Consider the following 19,259-nt stretch of genomic DNA (forward strand, 5'->3'; position numbering starts at 1 on the left):
GCCACTAAGTTGTACATCCTTGCCACAATTATAACCGCTGACAGCAGTCTTGCTTTGAAACTAAGATACTTCATGAGGAGTAGATGTCTTTATAAAAAAAATATGCTCCTGTGAATTACAGGTCAAAGCTAGTTTTCCCATTCTAAATCCGTAGCACAGTGATTCTAAACTGTCCCACTGACCTGTGAATTCATTTCCTCTGGTACTTCTTTCAGGTGTGATTTTTTTCTTCTTTGTGGGGAAAAAAAAAAAAAAAAAACCTGTGAGTTTTGCTGTGTCCTTTAGTTGGTTGTAAATGTTCAGCTCTCATCCATATAACTTGTTAGATTTCACAGATAAGGTGCTGAAAGCCACCAACGAGGTGAGGAAACATCAGGCGGACCCTAATGCTGGATTCTGATTATCATGTCTGTTCATACACAGGGCAGTGAATGATTTTACACCCACATGACTAGTGTTTCCATGGCCTGGCAATTTTTAACAACATTTTTCATATTTAAATAAAGACTAGAGAAAGGATGTTAACACTTACTTTCCTGCTTACCTATGCACGCCTTACAGAAAGGCAGCCCCACCTTATCTAGTTGACATTTACAACATTAAAGATGGTAGGCATTTTTAAAAGATTTATTTATTTATTTACTTATATACAGTGTTCTGCCTGCAGGCCAGAAGAGATCATCAGATCACATTATATAGATGGTTGTGAGCCACCATGTGGTTTCTGGGAATTGAAGTCAGGACCTCTAGAAGAGCAGCCAGTGCTCGTAACCTCTGAGTCATCTCTCCAGCCTGGCACTTATAAGCAAAAAATTCTATAACAAACCTCTCTACATAGTAGTAACAGGGACTCACTTCATGTATTTCTATATGCTCTTGGATTGTCAGTTTGTTAAAACAGAAAGCCGGCTAGCATCTCTCCTAATGAACAATATGAATTAATCATAACCCTCACCCCCAACAAATTAATGTTTGCTTTAGGATGATGATTTTTTAAAACAACTGATTCTCCTGCAAGTTGAGATGCACAATATTTAAAACAATATTGGTATTCTTCTAGGTGTTTCAGTCCAGTTGACATGAAGAACATTGGAACTTCATGTACTCTGGGTGTTTACTTAAGACTTCCTGTTACATCTGCTATAAAGCACTTCAACAGATGGACTCCAGAATAGGTCACTGCACTGTGAAAAGAAAAGGAAACTGAATTCATGTTATGCAGTTTTTGTTTTTTTAAAACAATCTCTTATAATCCCATGTAGAAGGGCAATGCCTTTGGTCTGTCCTGTCTTCCTCCTGTCAACTTCATGCAGTATTCTGCCCTATCTAAAAGAGATTCACACATCTGTTCTGATGATCCCCAACATCTGATCCATTCCTTTCAGGATTCCTTCCTGCACCTTCCATTTTGCTTTCTGTTCTCCAGAGTAATTAGTTTTGTCTTTTTGTAATAAAAATTCAAACACCTTGAAGTATTTTGAGGTTAGAAAACAACAATCCCCACACACTGACTTTCCTGTGTCAGTCTGTCTCCATGGGTGCAGAGGTAGACAACTGTGGTCTCTCAGACCTGAAAATACTCTGGTATTATAAAAGGTGGGATCTTGCCTGTCATGCTGCCAGTTAATATGTACAACATTTTAGATTTTCTGGCTAAAACTACCATTTGAAAACAGCCTTATGATGGCTTTTACAACTGACTAAGCATATGTAATTTAGAGGGGAGATGCAGGCTAGATGAGTTATACACTGATTGGCACTTGGCACTCATGTACAATGTTTCTGTTAACTCTCAACTCTGTTCCCAGAGTCTGTTCTAATCTGCTTGGAATTTTATGACACAAACACACAGAAGCAATTAGACTGTGCCTACTCACCTATTTTTCTCATGTCACTTAAAAAATACACTATTCATAATAATCTATATGTATACTTCACATCTACACATTTCTATCATGTTGGGCCAGAGTCCATGCATGAAAATTACAACTTAATTTTTGTCCATAGGTTCAAAGCCAAACCTTCCAGATTAAGTGTCTTCACTTTCCTCTTAAGACAGCGGTTCTTAACCCATGGGTTCAATCCCTTTGACAAACCTCTATTTCCAAAAGTATTTACATTATAATTCACAACAGTAGCAACATTAGTTAGGAGTAGCAATGAAAATAATTTTACGGTTGGGGGTGGGTCACCACAACATAAACTATTAAAGGGCCACAGCATCAGGAAGGTTGAGAACCACTGTCCTAAGAGAATATAGGGAGAACAGAAAATAAAACCTGACTTATTTACAGTACTCGGTTGTGAATAGGCCAAACTCCATCTAAAAGAATGTCTGGAGCTCTAACAAACAAGAGAGCAAGTGTGTCCAAGTCTACAAGGTTTTGAGAGATATGAGCATATTCTATGAATGATTGCTGTGTAAAAGAGAATGGTGAATTTCTTTCAGGGCAATAAATAGGCTTCCATGTCTCAATTCATAGATTCTGAGTGCTGGGTGACTTTCTACAGGGCCATAATCACATGTGGTAAACAAATATGTATGGCACACAACAGAGAATGCTGTCATGTCTAAAAAAAAGCAAATGTCTTTAAAAACACCAGGAATCCAATAATGTGGCTCTTAAGCCTAACCCTGCCATTTGTGATTAGCCAGAAAGGAAATTATATATTTAAAGTGTATTTATCAATTCATAATATATGACACTTCTAGTGACATTTACCAGTGAGAAAATGGACTTAGAAAAAAAAATGAAAAGTTGCTTTAAAACCTGTAGCCTCTAACAGAAACCCACAGATGTTATAAAATCCACGGCTATCTGACCCTAAGGTTCAGACTCTCTCGAACCCCATTTCTCACTTGTAGCTTTCTATGTGAAACAGGAATGTTTACTATGAAGACCAATGCAGCATGCTGTGTGTGCAGCACTCTCTGCCTGCCCCCATTATTTGTTTTCATATTTAGTTAATGTCAGGCCACAATCTGACAGGACTAGTGTTTGGCACATAGTTTATGTATACAGCAGTGTGGAGTTATTGCCTCATCAGTCATTTCTCTGGAACTCCCATGATTCCACCGACGTAGCTCCCAAAATTATTAATTTTCCCTAGTAACATCATGCCGGTAATTCAAACTCAGCTTGTAGTAATTAAAATTTACAGTTTTTTCAACATAGGTATATATTAGCCATGTGTGCTTTTTAAAACCCATTTTATTTCTTAGTAGACAGTTACATGGTTGTTTTAAATGACAATGCTGAGGGCTCTGGAAGGTATTAGGACTTTGTTCTGACCTGTAGGATTTGCAATGCACTTGTAGGATAAGGGCAAAGGAAGCTGGCAGGTCTGAACATAGGTGGAGAGAGCACTGTGCAGGAATTAGGAGGGGGCCTGAAAGGCACATTCATAATTTCAATTTCAATCTGATCTAGACTGATATGACTAAAACAGGTAAGGGGACAGCTCCACCTACACCACACCGTTACACTTTTCTTTTTCTCACAAATTACCACGGTGCCTCCCACAAACAAGTCAGGGCAAGAAAACCAAAGACAGATGCTCCACCTGCCTCAGTACACATTGCTCACTGTACCCAAGATACACAATAGTAGGAAAACCCCAAGTGTTTCCACTTCTGTTCACTGTATCATAATGTCCCCAAATTAACCAGCTCAGAAAAATACCTATTCTGTCTGTTCAGTTTAATCCGAACTCGAAACATTTTTTTCTTTATATACTCCTATTTTATATTACATTTTTAATTTTTTTTTAAACTCAGCTGTACACAGTCTTCATGGAAGAAAAATTTTCCTGTCAATTTTCAGGCAAGCGGATCTGTTAGGGCCTGAAGGAGCTCTACACCTTAAGTAGTGTTCATTCAAGTCAAGGAGCTGTGGGGCTGAGGCTGCTTGTCAGGTGGAAATGCTTGTTGAAAGCCTGATGACCTGGGCTTAAGGGGCAGGCAGGAAAGAACTGACTCCAGAAAGGTAACCTCTGACCTCCACAGGACCAAGGCACCCATGTGACCGCACACATGGTAGGCAAATAATAAGTAAAAGCTGATTTGAAAAGTAAAGTTTCATTTCTGTCATGGCCTAGGGTTGAGCTAGGTTGAAGTACTAAGAGAATGAAGTACCTTTAAGGAAGAGCAGGCTTGAAAATAAGAAGAGTAAAATACTAAAGCTCACAGCTCCTCCATCATGGAACACCGATTTCATAGTAAAGGCTTTTTATTTTTGGTCGTGGTGGGGAGTTGAGACAGGGTTTCTCTGTGTAATAGTCCTGACTGTCCTGGAACTTGACCTGTAGACCAGACTGGCCTTGAACTCAGATATCTGCCTGGATAGGCTTCTAGCAGTCCACGTTATTAGAGCAATTTGATTCTTACCTTATAGGAAACAACTGAGGGAAACAGCCTTGTGTCTGTGTGTTAACAAATTTCTGAATCTGAAGCACTTGTTTTAAAAGATAGCCCTTGGAAGACTTGTCAATTTTTGTTAAGACCATCTATAAGAAAAGGATTTAAGTATTAGAATCAATATAGTTTTAGACATTTTTAACTAATTTTTCAGTTAGTTGAGTTGGGTCATGTAAATTTCTTAATCTCTATCTATAGATACTTTCTCATCTATAAAATAAAACAAGATATAAATAACTTGATGATGATGAGATAAGCTAAAATATGCCATATATAAAGTGTGCATTGATGTTTGCTACTTAACAATGCTTTTAGCATACACAACCATAACACCTTAGGCTTTATTTAAAGATCAGTGAGAACCAAAGCCACATTTGTAACTAACACCAGCTGTTTTATATGATTAGTGTATTTTAAAGATATTTAAATGAATACAATTTGACTGAGCCATAGGAAGCTGCCAATATATAACAATTTTGAAACAAATAAGTTTTAATTTTACATGTAATACTCTAACAGGAAAGATTAGATATTGGGTTCTTTGTTGGCTATATCTACTTTAGTTGTATCCTAGGTAAACCTAGAATGTTACTTATCCAATTACAAAATAGTAGAAGGTCAAAGCATGGGTGATTATAAATCAAGGAAAATGTAACATGTCAATCTACCAGGTTTTCCCAAGGAATATCAAACACTAGCATATACACTCTGACATGAAGCTGGTGGTGATGGGGCTCATCCATCCCCTGGGCTAAAATTTAAAGTCATCTTTTTGTTTGTTCTTTCCCCTCTTTTGGGGTACCTGGATTATGCTAATAGAACTGAAATATATGATTTCACAAAGTGGTACCTATGTTACAAAATCAGGAATACTATTACTTCACAGCCAGTTTGATAATATTTAGTCATTTTTATACTAATTCCTTGATGCACTGTAACAGTTCCTAATACGTCATAGGACTTCTGCAAATCTCAAGAACTTCATAATTTCAAGAATACAACAAAAGTGGTTGCCGAGTTGCATGGTTTTATTCACACAAAACCTCACTGCTTCATTTTAGTAGTTTCTGTCATTTTTGAAAAGTAAATTATAGCCATTGGGTTCTTCACTTTTCTTAAAAAGGAACTTTAAAAGTCTATCTGGAAGTACTACAAAGCAAAATGTGGATACTAACCCACCAATCTGCATTTTAGTGTAGGTCAATTTTATGCTGATAGAAAAAAAAAAGAGGTTCCTAAGTTTTAAATTTAACTTTTTATTTCATATGCACTGGTGCTTTGCCTGCATATATGTCCGTGTGAGGGTGTCAGATCCCCTGGAACTGGAGTTACAGATACTTGTGAACTGTTAAGTAGGTTCTAGGAAATGAACCTGGGTCCCTTGGAAGAAAAGCGGTGCTCCCAATGGCTGAGCCATCTCTCCAGCCCAGAAAATAATTTTTTTGAAGAATATAAAATTTCTACTTGTGTGTGCTGTATTGGAATCTCCTAAGTTTCTATTGCAGCTTTAGTTACATCTTCATAAGTACTATACCATGAGCTGCTGTTCAAGAGCTAGTAACATGTTTTAGACAAATGTTTTTATTGTAATAAAAAAAAAAAAAAAATCCTGGGAAGAAAAAGCATTTCAGAACACTAAATGGACAGTTTAAGAAACTCTGACTATAAATTTAAAAGCTTGTATAGCTCCAATATATTAAGAGCACATGCTGTTCTTTCTGAGGACTGAGTTTGGTTTTCAGCACTCCAAATGGGTGGTTTGCAACCTCCTGTAACTCTAGCTTCAGAGAAATCTATTGTCCTCTGCTGGACTTCATAGGTATCTGCATACAGCCTGTGCATGTGTACATACATGAATTCTTATTCTGTCTGTTTCTGTTCCCCCCTCTCCATGCATTTAAAAACTTAAAACTAAAAGAAGGAAAAAGAGAAAATGTCACAGAACTTAAAGGTACTTTTGATTTTTTTTTTGTGTGTGTATGTGATGTATACTTGTGTTATGTGTGTAAGAGTGTGTATGTGTATATGTGCACATGTGTCTGCCTGCAGAAACCAAAGGAGGGCATATGTCTTTTCCATCACTTTTGCCTTTTCCCTTTGAGCCAGGGCCTCTAACTGAATCTGGAGCTGGGCTGGTAACCAGCAATCATGTGATCCTCTGGTCTCCAACATCTATACCACTATACCACTAGGGTTATGGGGATGCATGTGACCACACAGCTCATGTGGGTGCTAAGGACTAGAACTTAGGTTCTCATGCTTGTGTAGCAAGCATTCCTACCCATGGAACCATTTCCCCAGCCACTCCTCTATCTTCGGAGGGAATGCCTGCTCACTACCAACAAGTATACGTGCGTATTTATATGCATTCCAAACTGTGATTTCTAACTGTTACCATAACTCTATAGACACACTTACCACATAAGGCAATGCAAATTCTTCACACATTTCTATGGCAATATTGTCTAACTTGGTAATTCCAACAACACTATCCACTAGCAAAAACGTTCTCTTCAGGCTGTAAGAATAGAAAGAAAAGGAATGGCAATATAAGATATACTCATTCATCTGTCTCTCTCATCCTAGGAACTTCATTCTGTAGTCCAATAGGACTCAATGCAGTTAGTTGTACTTTCAATAATTAAATTTTCCAAATACCAATTTATTTCAATAAGAACATATTAAGCCAACTGAGTCTTAACAGAAAGATACATGAGACCCCTCCTGTAAGACCTTAAACTCTAGTTGAAAAGAGACAAAATGAAATTTATTGTAGTTTTAAATATTACCTTAATTTTCATCTTTTATATGTAAAACTACAAGAAACAATTTTTTTATATATATGTACACACACATACACACAATTTGTGATGCTGACATCAAATCCAGAGCCTTTAGCAAGTTAGGCAAGTACTCTTCCTGAGCTGTATCCTTGGTCCTTTTTTTATTTTTAAATAAATAGTTCTTTTTTCTTTCTTTTTTTTCAAGACAGGTTTTCACTGTGTAACCCTGGCTATCCTGGAACTCTCTTTGTACACCAGGCTAGCCTCAAACTCAGAGGTCCACATGTCTCTGCCTCTGCTGTGATTAAAGGCATGCAGCACCAATGCCTGCTATGAATAATTTTTTATATATATACTTCAGAAGCCTAACATCATTTTCCTCTACATTGTGTGATTCTTGAAACACATTATTTTGCTTGATTCCTTATGGAGATCAAAAAAGATAGCATTTTCAGAGTTTGCAATGACTGATCTACTTTAAGACAGGGTATACTAAATTTTATTTAAATCAATTAGCTAATAATTTTCATTTTCATAATTAGCTGGATTTAAAAAAAAATGAATGAACTAATTGTTGCACACTATTGTTTCACCTTGAGAAGATAAATGAAGTTAAGATTTTCCTGAGCTATAGGCAGATGCTAAACAGGCAGTGTATACCCTGGTCCTCAATATTGTATTGCAGAGTAATATGAGGATAAAATGTACCTACAAGTAAGTCATTTGATAAATCTGAAGTAGTTGTCATGTGTAGAATACTACTGATTTTAGAAAGTGCTTTGGTACTAAATGTGAAACTATTGTAAGAAAAAGTTTCCTTACTTCTTTCGTTCTTTTAGATAGGTCTCTACCATGTCAACAAAGTCTTCAGGGGCTCTATAGCCATACCCTGGCATGTCCACCAATGTAAAATATTTTCCAACTTTGAAAAAATTCATTTTCTTTGTGTGCCCCTAATAAAGTAAATGGGAAAAAAAAAAAAGCTGGCTTAAAATATGTCCTTTACTTCACGACTAGAAATGTTGTCTATTCAATTAACAAATATTTATTAAAAGTTGAGGTATATGAAGATAAGTGGCCACCAATAATTAAGTCATAATTAAATCTCTTCAATTTATTTTTTAAAATAAAATGTTTAGCTTAAACATTTTACATTTCATATTAAAAAGACATAGACAAAATATTTCAGAGTCTTTCCTATTTTGCTGTCTATGAACATCATCCAGATTTAAGTTGTATGTCTGCAATTAGTCAATTCACTGATGAACATCACACACAGAGGAATGAATTAGGGAGCAGATCAAATGTTTATCCCATCATACAGATTTTCCATATCCAAAGTCTGACATTTCTTGTCTGCAAACTAGTGTTTCCCTAAACCAAGATGTTTTGTGTGTGGGTTTTAGTGTCTTCATAGACATTTTTTTTAAAGACTGTGCAACATCATAATTATAAAAATAAAGCGTGATTAAAATTGATGCAAAGACAAAATGTGGGTACTAATGCTTTTGTGTTTACGAAACACTTAGGAATCAGAAAAGGAAAGACAATTTAAAGCCAACTGTTTAGATCTTAGAAAAAACAATATCAAAGGAGAGGATTGTTTGTTTGTTTTATAAATGATGATTAAGTTCCTCGTTAGCTATCTGTCCATCTGTTAGTGTTTTTAGAATTGTATGTTTGAGAGTGAAAAGAATCAATTTTATCTATTGTCTGTCCTCTTATACAAGAATGGAATTCATCCTATCTAAAAGTCATAGTTTAGCTGGCTTCTTTTATTTGGTGAGGAAGAGGAGTGAAGATGAAGTGTTAAGGAATGGAATCATTACTGATGAAGTGGGGAGAATAAACCTAGTGGTTTCATGGAAGGGCTCAAACACAACGAAAGGGACAGGGGATGGTGAGCATTACAGCTGGTGGGACTGGTCTGCCATACAGACACTAATGTAAGGGGAACCAGGGGTGAGTTTTGAGAAAAGGCTAATTTAGATACTAGCTGAGTCTGCAACATTGGAAAGGAAGTAGAAAGAAGGGGAAATGAGGAAGGACAGTAGAGCAGAGTGTACTTGTGAAAACAAGCATGGAGTGAGAGCCTTGGGTAAAAGAATAAGCATGACTGGTTTTATGTGCAAGAATGTATGAGCGTGTGTGTAAGGAGACATAAAAGATTACAGAAGATAAAGTAAATTTTAAACTCCCTTTTCCTAAAACGAATGTGGAACTAGATGCTATTATATAAGGAAACAGAAAAAAAAAAAATGTAACAAAATGCTTAATTTGCCAGTTGGAGATCTGTCTAAAGGATGCTTTCCTCAAGATATTGGCAAGATTTCTACATTCTACAGTCAATTCGGACATACTTCCCGTTTTTCAGGCAATACACAGGCACTAACGATGTCTTACCTTATTATTTGTTTAAAAGAAATCTCTTCTCTAGGAACTTAGCAATTAAGATCTCTTGCACCTTCCAAAACTTAGGTCTCATTTTAGTAAATTCAAGAGATACCCAGCATACCGGTTTTTTTGAGATTCTGACTTCTACATCAGGGGCCAGCGAAAATAAGGCCTTTATCAAGGACGATTTTCCAACATTGCTTCGGCCTATGAAACACACCTAGTAAGAGGGGCAAAAAGGAGAGCTTAGAGAACTGAACCGTGGTTTATTTACTAAATGTTTTATTTGCGGGGCCGGAGAGAGATATGGCGCCGTGGTTAAGTGCACTTGCTGCTAGAGGAATCTGGTTCAATTCCCAGCCCACATGGCTGCTCACAAACGCCAGAAACTCCGGCTCTAGGAGGATCAGATGTCCTCTTCTGGCTTCTGAGGAAACCGGCAAGCGTGTGGTGCACAAACACGCCTGCAGGCAAAACAATCGTAATAAAATAAAGCACTGGCTGCAGTTTAGGAGGATCGGGGTTCGATTCGCAGCACCCACACTGCGGCTCACCGCGGTTCTCCACCGGCTTTGCAAAAGAGGCGGTGCATCTACACCAAGTTTTCTGTGTGTTGGACTTTCAAAGTCTCTCACGTTGGGGGACAGGACGTGAGCACCGATGATCTCGGCGGTCTCACCTCCGGCTGCCGCAGGCTCGGGGCGTGGTCTAGGCGAACCGCGGAGCTGAGGTACTCGATGCGGTTCCGGGCCGTGGCCTCGAAGACGCTCTCCGCCCTGGCGATGTCCTCCAGGCTCGGGTCGAAGAGTCTCTGTTCGATAAGGCCTGACCCGGTGTCCGTGACGAGGTGCTGTGCCAGTTCCCGCAGCGGGTACACGACTCTTGTTAGCTGTTTCTGAGGTAGCCTTAGCACTTCAGCAAAAGTGGAGGATGTGCTGTAAAACCGGGGCCAGCGCCCCAATGCTGGCGCCATCTCAGCCAGCCTCCCCATCCCACGCCACTGTCCAGAAGCCGCCATTTTTCTCTCCCAGAATCCTCACGACGATTTCGTTCATAGGGTCTGACAGTCTCCCTGCCGTGGAGCCTGCTGGGAATTGTAGTTTTCTAGGGCCTTCTCGCCCGCTCAATCTTCTCATTGCTAAAGACTGCAAGAACTGGAGGGGTGTGTGTGTGTTGGGGAGGGGGAGAACCCGCTGACTTTAACACGTTGGCCTTACCAACTGTGCATCAGGTTGGTGTTTTCTGTGGGAAAGTCTTCAGCCGTGTCCAGAGGCGAAAAACCTACGTCGTCCGGTGGTCTTTGAGGCACAAGGGGAAGGATCCATAGTGCAAAGCTCTAGTGGACTCTAAGGCCGAGTCGTCTTACAGATGATTGACATTTATCATACGTTCACAGTACTGAAAAAAGCATGCTTGCAAAAATTAAATGAGCTGATGAGAAATGTGGTTGGAATAGCACCTCATTTTCGGAGAAGGGACTGTATCTCTCCCGCAGACATGCAATTGGAGGGGCAGCTGAGAACTCACATCCAGATCCATAAACGGGAAACAGAGCTGGGAATGACCTTTCAAGCCTCAAAATGCAGCCCCACCTCCAACAAGGCCACACCTTCTAATCCTTTCCAAACAAACCCGGGACCAAGTTTTCAAACATATGAGTCCATTCTAATCAAACCACCACAAACATTTAATCACCATTTTCCCCTCTGTCACTCTGTCATTTTAAAAAAGCATCTGTATGTACCCGGCACATAAATTTTAGAAAGATGACTTAGAGACAATATATGCTGCTATGTTTTCTCTGGACTTATATGATCAAACTCTTCCCAGTGAGACAGAAGTGCAAAAAAGACATGTATATAACAGTTACATCTCCCAGTGAGAGGGTGGAAAACTAGGATGGATTTAGAGGAACTTACCCCATTAAAGTTGCCATGGGAATCATAAAGAGCACAGACAATTGCGAAAGTTCAGGAAAATCAAGCCAAAATCGGTATAGAAGATCACATCTGGTAAATGAAATCCTGCAATAACTTCCAGCAATACTTTGACCCTGGTTTCTGGTGTTTTGTCAATATGAAGTAGATATTAGTCTATAGCGATATATTAGGAGTCGGGATCTAGCTTTATACACCAGAGGTTTGTCTGGGCTAAGATTGAGAATAGACTTAGCTCTAGAGAGGTAAAGCAATATAGAAAAACACATGGTCTGTGCACAACATACAATGTCCAAAGTCGAATTCTTAATATTGCCTCTTTCTCCCCTGTTTTGTTGGTTTTGCATTCATTCCGGTCACATTAAATGACAACAGTGCCCTTTCAATTTATCCAGCCACACTTCTTGAGGGAAAGTCTTGATTTCTTTCCTTATAGCCTACACTTAATCTATCAGCAATCTTGGTGATTTAATCTTTGACACGTCCTGAATTTGAGTCTTTAGCAGATCCACTGTTAGTATCATGTTTCCAGTCCCCATTACCTCTCATCTAGGTAATTACTGTAGCTTCCAAAAACTGGTTGTCTACCATTGCTGTTTACTCCTTTGGTACATTCCTGACATAACAGCAAACATTACTCTGTTAAAATGAAAGTGAAAATCTCCAGCATCTTCTTGTCTCAGAGAAAAGTCAAACTTAAGAAGCATAGGTAGCTCCGCCTCTCTGCAGACACCTGCCTGGAATGTTTCCATCCAGAGGCTACAGGATTTGCTTCTTTACCATTTGGAGTGTTTGTGGCTATCATTCTGAAGAAGTGGCTTCAATTTTGAGATAGCCCACCACGGAGCTAACACTTAAAAAAAATCAGTATAACATAGACAGGTATTGCATAGTCCTTAGAGTAATTTTTATTTTATTTATTTTAGACAGAGAGTTTTGTTACATAGGTCAGACTAGCCTCAAAGTCATGATCCTTTTGCTCAGCCTTCTGACTTATGTACCACCACACTCCAGATTTAGAGCTCTACCCTGCCAGGCTTAGCTGTTAAGGACAGGAAGGAGGTTGGTATATCAGTGAAGAGATCACACCATCACAGTTGTTTTTCCATTGTTGTCTGTCTCTGAAATGAATGGCTTTTTGTCTTCAAATGATCATGAGCTATGTATAACCAGTAGGTATCAAGTTTAACGATTCCATCTAATCCAAGAAGGTAAGCAAGCCTTGTAGGCCTAGACAGGTAGACAGAATCACGGGCATCAGAGAGTCAGCAAATACACAACTCACACAGGCAAGCTCTTGTTCAGAGTTTAGACACACCACACTTTGTTTTTTGTTTTTATTTTTAAATTAGAAACAATCTTATTTTACATATTAGTCTCAGTTCTCTCTCCCTCCCATCCTCCCTTGCCCCCACTGACCTCCCATCCCATCCCCCATTCACTACCCAGGGAGAGTGAGGCCTTCTATGGGGGATCATCAAAGTCTGTCACATCATTTGGGGCAGGGCCTAAGTGCCCTCTCTACCCCCACGTATCTAGGCTGAGAGAGTATCCCTCCACAGGGGAATGGGCTCCCAAAGTTCATTCCTGCACTAGGGATAAATACTGGTTCCACTGACAGAGGCCCTATAGACTGTCCAGGTCTCCCAACTGTCATCCACTTTCAGGGGTGCTGGTTCTGTCCAATGCTGGTTCCCCAGCATTATGACTGGGGTCTGTGAGCTCCCACTTGCTTGAAAGATTTTAGTTTGCAGAGCAAGGATGTAGGAAAGGAGCAGGAGAATAATTCTTGCAAGCAGAATATAGAAAATCATAAAGCATGGACATTGACATGGGAGGAGAGAACAGAAATTATGAAAACAAGAAAGTTACTATGGTGAGGGGGCTAGTGGTCATGCTAGGCTGATTCTGTTAAATGGGGCTAGTAACTGAATCATCAATCTCTTGTGAAATAACTGAAGCCTCTCCCAGGTCATGGCCCACAACAAGGAAATAGGCCCCCAACCCTGGAACAAATGATTCCAGATGAACAGCCCTGTTTGGGTCACTCCTGGCCAATGGACAGTCTGGGAACTTTCCAAATCATTCTGTGGTTTATCGTTTGAAGAACAGGTCATACCTGTGTGATTTCTCAAACATGAGATCATACTTTGTAATCAATCACCTTGTGCCCCATGCATGTATGCTGATTGCGGTCTTTCTCTATAAAAAGAGAGCCTATACCCTTTGGGGGGTGTGCAGCTTTCCCCAGGATTGCTGTCACCCGCCCATACTTGTTCAATAAACACCTCTTGCGTGTTGCATCTCCTGGTTTTGTTTTTGTCGTGGGGCTCTCCCATTGGCCCATCAGGACCCCAGAATTAGGGTCCAACAGCTCAGATCAGCTGTTTTTGTGGGTTTCCCCAGTGTGGTCTTGACCCTTTTGTTATCACTTCTCCCTCTCTACAATTGGATTCCAGGAATTCAGCTCAGTGCTTAACTGTGGATCTCTGCTTCTACTTCCATCAACTATTGGATGAAGTTTCTTGGATGGCATTTAAGGTAGTCATCAATCTCATTATATGGGAAAGGCATTTAAGGCAGCCTCTCCACTATTTCGTAGATTCTTAGTTGGGGTCATCCTTGTGGATCTCTGAACATTTCCCTAGTGCCATATTTCTTTTTAAACCTATAATGGTATCCCTTTACTTGCTCTTCTCTATTCTTCACCAAACTCAGTCTTCCTCATGTTCCCCCCTCTGCTTTTCTCCCCTTCTCTTTCTCCTACCTCCCTTCCCTCTCCCCCCATGCTCCCAATTTGCTCAGGAGCTCCTGTTTTTCCCCCTTCTGAGGGGGACAATGTGTTTCTTTTTTAGGGTTCTCCTTGTTTCCTAGCTTCCTGGGGGTGTAGATTGAGACTGGCAATACTTTGCTCTATGTCTAATATCCATATATGAGTGAGTTTGTCTTTTTGAGACTGAGTACCTCACTCAGGATGGTTTCTTCTAGTTCATCCATTTGCCTGCGAATTTCAAGATTTCATTGGTTTTTTTTTTTTTTTTTTTTTTTTTTTTGGTTTTTGGTTTTTTTTTTTTTTCCTGCCAAGTAGTACTCAATTGTGTAAATGTACCCAATTTTCTTTATCCATTCTTTGGATGAGGGACATCTAGGTTGCTTTTAGGTTCTAACTATTACAAATAATGGTGCTACGAGCATAGTTGAACAGATGTCCTTGTTGTACGAATGTGCATCCTTTGGGTATATGCCTAAGAGTGGAATTGCTGGGTTTGAGGTGGACTGATTCCCATTTTCCTGAGGAACTGCCATACTGATTTCCAAAGTGTCTGTACAAGTTTGCACTCCCGCCAGCAATGGAGGAGTGTTCCCCTTCCATTCTGACAAGTGGAAGATGGTATCTCACAGTTGTTTTGATTTGCATTTCCCTGATGGCTAAGGATGTTGAGCAATTTCTTAAGTGTCCTTCAGCCATTTTAGATTCCTCTATTAAGAATTCTCTATTTCTATACCCTACTTCTTAATTGAATTATTTGGGATACACCATACTTTGAATGTCTGGATAGAGATAAGAGCAGAGACAATGGGAAAGCTTGCTTTTGAATATAGGAAGAGGTTATGGATTAGTATGCAGTGTTTTTTTTTTTTTTTTTTTTTTGTTTTGTTTTCTTTTGTTTTCTTTTGGTTTGGGTTTTTTTTTTAAACAAAGGTTCTTTTTTACTTTTACTTTCCACTTCTTTATTATTATTATTATTTTAGTTAATTTTATATAACAAAGTCCAATTAAATGAAAACAAACATTACTTCATGTAATTTTAATTCAGTCTAACATCTTTTTTAAATTATTTCATATAACCAAGTCCATTTCAATGAAAATAAACATTTATAGACAATATTTGGGAATTTGGGCGTCCTTCTTTCCAAACTACTTCCTGCTGGTAAGGGGTGCTGTCATGGGGAATTCGAAGAAGATTCAGAAATCCTGGCTGTAGTGTGTAAGGCTGCTCTGTCCAGCTGTTTTGAATGTAGGATCACTTTGTACTCTGTTTCAGGCGGTCTGGCTTGATCAAACGACATTAGTTTGGAAGGAATCCACAGCTTTTCATTTTCTGTGGAAAGAAAAATAGAAATTGTTTTCCTCAGTAACTTGTCCTTGAACTTAAATTTTGGAGTCAAAGCATTTTTTTTTTTAAGTTTGATTTATTATTTTACATATCGATTCCAGTTCCCTCTCCCTCCCTCCTTCCCTTTCTCCCTCCCTCCCTTTTACCCTCTCTTCCCTCTCACATGCACCCTAACCACCCTCCCCTCCCATCCCCCCACCCCAATTCCATATGTAGGGGAATGCCATCATGTTGGGGTCATGTAGATCTGACAGGTCATGTGAAGTAGGGACTAGGGCTTCTCTCCTATCTCTAGATTTAGGCAGTTATCCCTCCATGGGGGATATGTTCTCAAAGTCCTTTTGTGCACCAGGGATACATCCTGGCTCCACTGTCTGAGGTCCCTTAGACTGCTCAGTCCTTCTGGCTGAGACCCATATTCAGGGGGGGCCTGAGTCAGTCCCATGCTGGCTTCCCAGCTATCAGTCTAGTGGCCGTTAGCTCCTCCTTGTTCAGGTAAGCTGTCTCTATGTGTTTCTGCCACATGGTCTTGTCCTGTCCATCTGCATCTGGGTTCTAGTTCGACTCAGTGTTTATGAATGGGTGTTTGATCCTGTTTTCAACAGGCATTAGTTGAGGGCTCCATGGAGAAGTTAGTTGTTGATCTCACTCTCCGGGAAGGGCATTTATGATAGCCTTTCCACGGAAGCTGAGATTGTTAGTTGGCAGCAGTCTTGTAGTTCTCTCGACCTTTCTTTGTGTTCAGTTTTATCTTCAAACCAATATTGGCTCCCTCTTTTATGTTCTCTCTCTCTCTCTGTCTCTGTCTCTTTCCTATCTTCTATTCCTAACCAGGCTCAATCTTCCTGGTTGCACATGTTTTCCTTTCCTCCCCCTCATTTTCTCCTACTTCTCTCTCCATTCGCTGCCCCCCCCAACTTCACCTGAGCTCTGGGGGCCTTGTCCCTTCCCAGTTCTGTGAGGGACTTTATATGAATCTCTTAGAATACACATTGTATCCTAGTTCTTCTGGTGATGTGAATTATAGGCTGGTGATCATTTGATCTAGGTCTAAAATCCATATATGAGTGAGTACCTACTGTGTTCCTCTTTTTGTGACTGGGTTACCTCATTCAGGATGGTTTCTTCAAGTGACATCCACTTGCCTGCGAATTTCAAGATACCATTATTTTTTTTTTTCTGCAGAGTAGTATTCCATTGTGTAGATGTGCCACATCTTCATTAACCATTCTTCAATTGAGGGGCATCTAGGTTGCTTCCAGGTTCTTGCTATTACAAATAGTGCTGCTATGAACATAGTTGAACAGATGTCTTTGTTGCATGGATGTGAATCCTTTGGGTATATGCCTAAGAGGGGGATTGCCGGGTCCTGTGGTAAACTAATTCCCGTTTTCCTGAGGAACTGCCATACTGATCTCCAAAGTGGCTGTATGAGTTTGCACTCCCACCAGCAGTGGAGGAGTGTTCCACTTTCTCCACATCCTCTCCAACATAAGTCATCACTGGTGTTTCTAATTTTAGCCATTCTGGCAGGGGTAAGATGGTATCTCAAAGTTGTTTTGATTTGCATTTCCCTGATAGCTAAGGATGTGGAGCATTTTCTTAAGTGTCTTTCCGCCTTCTTGATTTCCTCTATTGAGAATTCTTTCTTCAGTTCTGTACCCCATTTTTGAATAGGGTTATTCGGTGTTTTGTTGACTAGTTTCTGGAGTTCTTTGTGTAGTTTGGAGATCAGCCCTTTGTCAGATATAGGATTGGTGAAAATCTTTTCCCAGTCTGTGGGCTGCCGTTTGGTCTTGTCCACTGTGTCCTTTGCCTTACAGAAGCTTCTAAGTTTGAAGAGGTCCCATTTATTAATTGTTTCTTTCAGTGTCTGTGCCCCTGGATTTATGTTCAAGAAGCGGTCTCCTATACCAATTTGTTCAAGGGTACCTCCTACTTTCTCTTCTAAGAGGTTCAATGTGGCTGGATTGATGTTGAGGTCTTTGATCCATTTGGACTTGAGTTTTGTGCATGGCAACAGACATGGGTCTATCTGCAGTCTTCTACACACCCTCATCCAATTGTGCCAGCACCATTTGTTGAAGATGCTGTCCTCGCCCCATTGTATAATTTTAGCTGTTTTGTCGAAAATCAGGTGTTCATAGGTGCGTGGATTAATATCAGGTTTTTCAATTCAATTCCATTGGTCTACCTGTCTATTTTTATGCCAATACCAGGCTGTTTTCAGAACTATAGCTCTTTAGTAGCGCTTAAAGTCAGGAATGGTGATGCCTCCTGATGTTCTTTTATTGTATAGGGTTGATTTGGCTATCCTGGGTCTTTTGTTTTTCCATATAAAGTTGATTATTATCCTTTCAAGGTCGGTGAAGAATTGTGGTGGGATTTTAATGGGGGATTGTATTGAATCTGTAGATTGCTTTTGGTAAGATTGGCATTTTTACTATGTTAATCCTACCTATCCAAGAGCATGGGAGATCTTTCCATTTTCTGGTATCTTCTTTAATTTCTTTCTTTAGAGTCACAAAGTTCTTATTATATAGGTCTTTTACTTGTTTGGTAAGCATTACACCAAGATACTTTATGTTGCTTGTGGCTATTGTGAAGGGTGATGTTTCTCTGATTTCTTTCTCTGTCTCTTTGTCATCTGAAAAAAGTAGGGCTACTGATTTTTTTTGAGTTTATCTTGTATCCTGCTAGTTTGCTGAAGGTGTTTATCAGCTGTAGGAGTTCCCTGGTAGAATTTATTGGGTCGCTTATGTAAACTATCATATCATCTGCAAATATAGACAGTTTGACTTCTTCCTTTCCAATTTGGATGCCCTTGATCTCCTTTTGTTGTCTTATAGCATTAGCTAGAACTTCTAGTACGATATTGAAGAGATATGGAGTTACTTTCCACTTCTTAACAACAGTAATTATAATTTACTTGTTAAACTAGCTTGCATGGTGTTGGTACCTATACTACTAGCACTTGGGAGGTAGAGGAAGGAGGACCAGAAGTTAAAGGCCATTTTCAGCTATATACCAAATTTGAGGTGAGCTTGAATTACATAGAGCCTATCTTAAAAACATTATTGAATGTTTTATATTAGAGGAATTGATTTAAGTATCAGAGATCAATTATGGGAAAAGTCTGGTCATATTCAAATTAAGGACTTGCAATGGGAAATGGGGGAAAGAAGATATATTATATAGAGAGTGACATGGAGAAACACCAATACATAAATCGCCTAATTTGTAATAACTACTTTTGGAATGAATTATTTAAGTTTAAAATTTATTTAAAAAAATCTAGTGTGTGTGTGTGTGTGTGTGTGTGTGCGCGCGCGCGCGTGCGTGTGCCATGTGTGTGGTATCAGCAGAGGCCAGAAAAGACTGTTGGATCCTCTGGAACTGACATCATAGAAGGTTGTGATTTTCTCAACATGGGTGCTGGTAGCCAAATTCAGGTCCTTTGGATGAGCAGTAAATTCTCTTAAACACCAAGCTATCTTTCCAGGACAACTTTACAATTTCTTTAATTATATTTTAACTTCTCTATGAAACTTGCCCTTTAAACAATTATACTAGCTATAACTCAGTACATAGACATAGGTTTGTGACCCCC

General features: G+C 39.4%; 1 protein-coding gene across 2 annotated transcripts; it reads right to left on the bottom strand.

Annotated features, from left to right (window-relative positions):
* Nucleotides 1-960: 960 nt before the first annotated feature.
* On the bottom strand, nt 961-10,612 carry Gtpbp8 (GTP binding protein 8 (putative)). 2 transcript variants are annotated; one of them, XM_051191532.1, is made up of 6 exons: nt 10,274-10,612; nt 9,716-9,814; nt 8,023-8,153; nt 6,836-6,935; nt 4,388-4,506; nt 962-1,184 (listed from the first exon to the last, which is right to left on the bottom strand). In XM_051191532.1, the coding sequence occupies exons 1-6, from the start codon at nt 10,610-10,612 to the stop codon at nt 1,115-1,117; spliced, it is 858 nt and encodes a 285-aa protein (XP_051047489.1). In that variant the 3' UTR covers nt 962-1,114. The 2 variants fall into 2 exon arrangements, with proteins under 2 accessions (XP_051047490.1, XP_051047489.1); XM_051191533.1 differs by lacking the exon at nt 9,716-9,814 and having other exon boundaries at nt 961-1,184.
* Nucleotides 10,613-19,259: the final 8,647 nt, after the last annotated feature.

Source organism: Phodopus roborovskii, unplaced genomic scaffold (genome assembly GCF_943737965.1).
Source record: "Phodopus roborovskii unplaced genomic scaffold, PHOROB, whole genome shotgun sequence".
Taxonomy (NCBI): domain Eukaryota; kingdom Metazoa; phylum Chordata; class Mammalia; order Rodentia; family Cricetidae; genus Phodopus; species Phodopus roborovskii.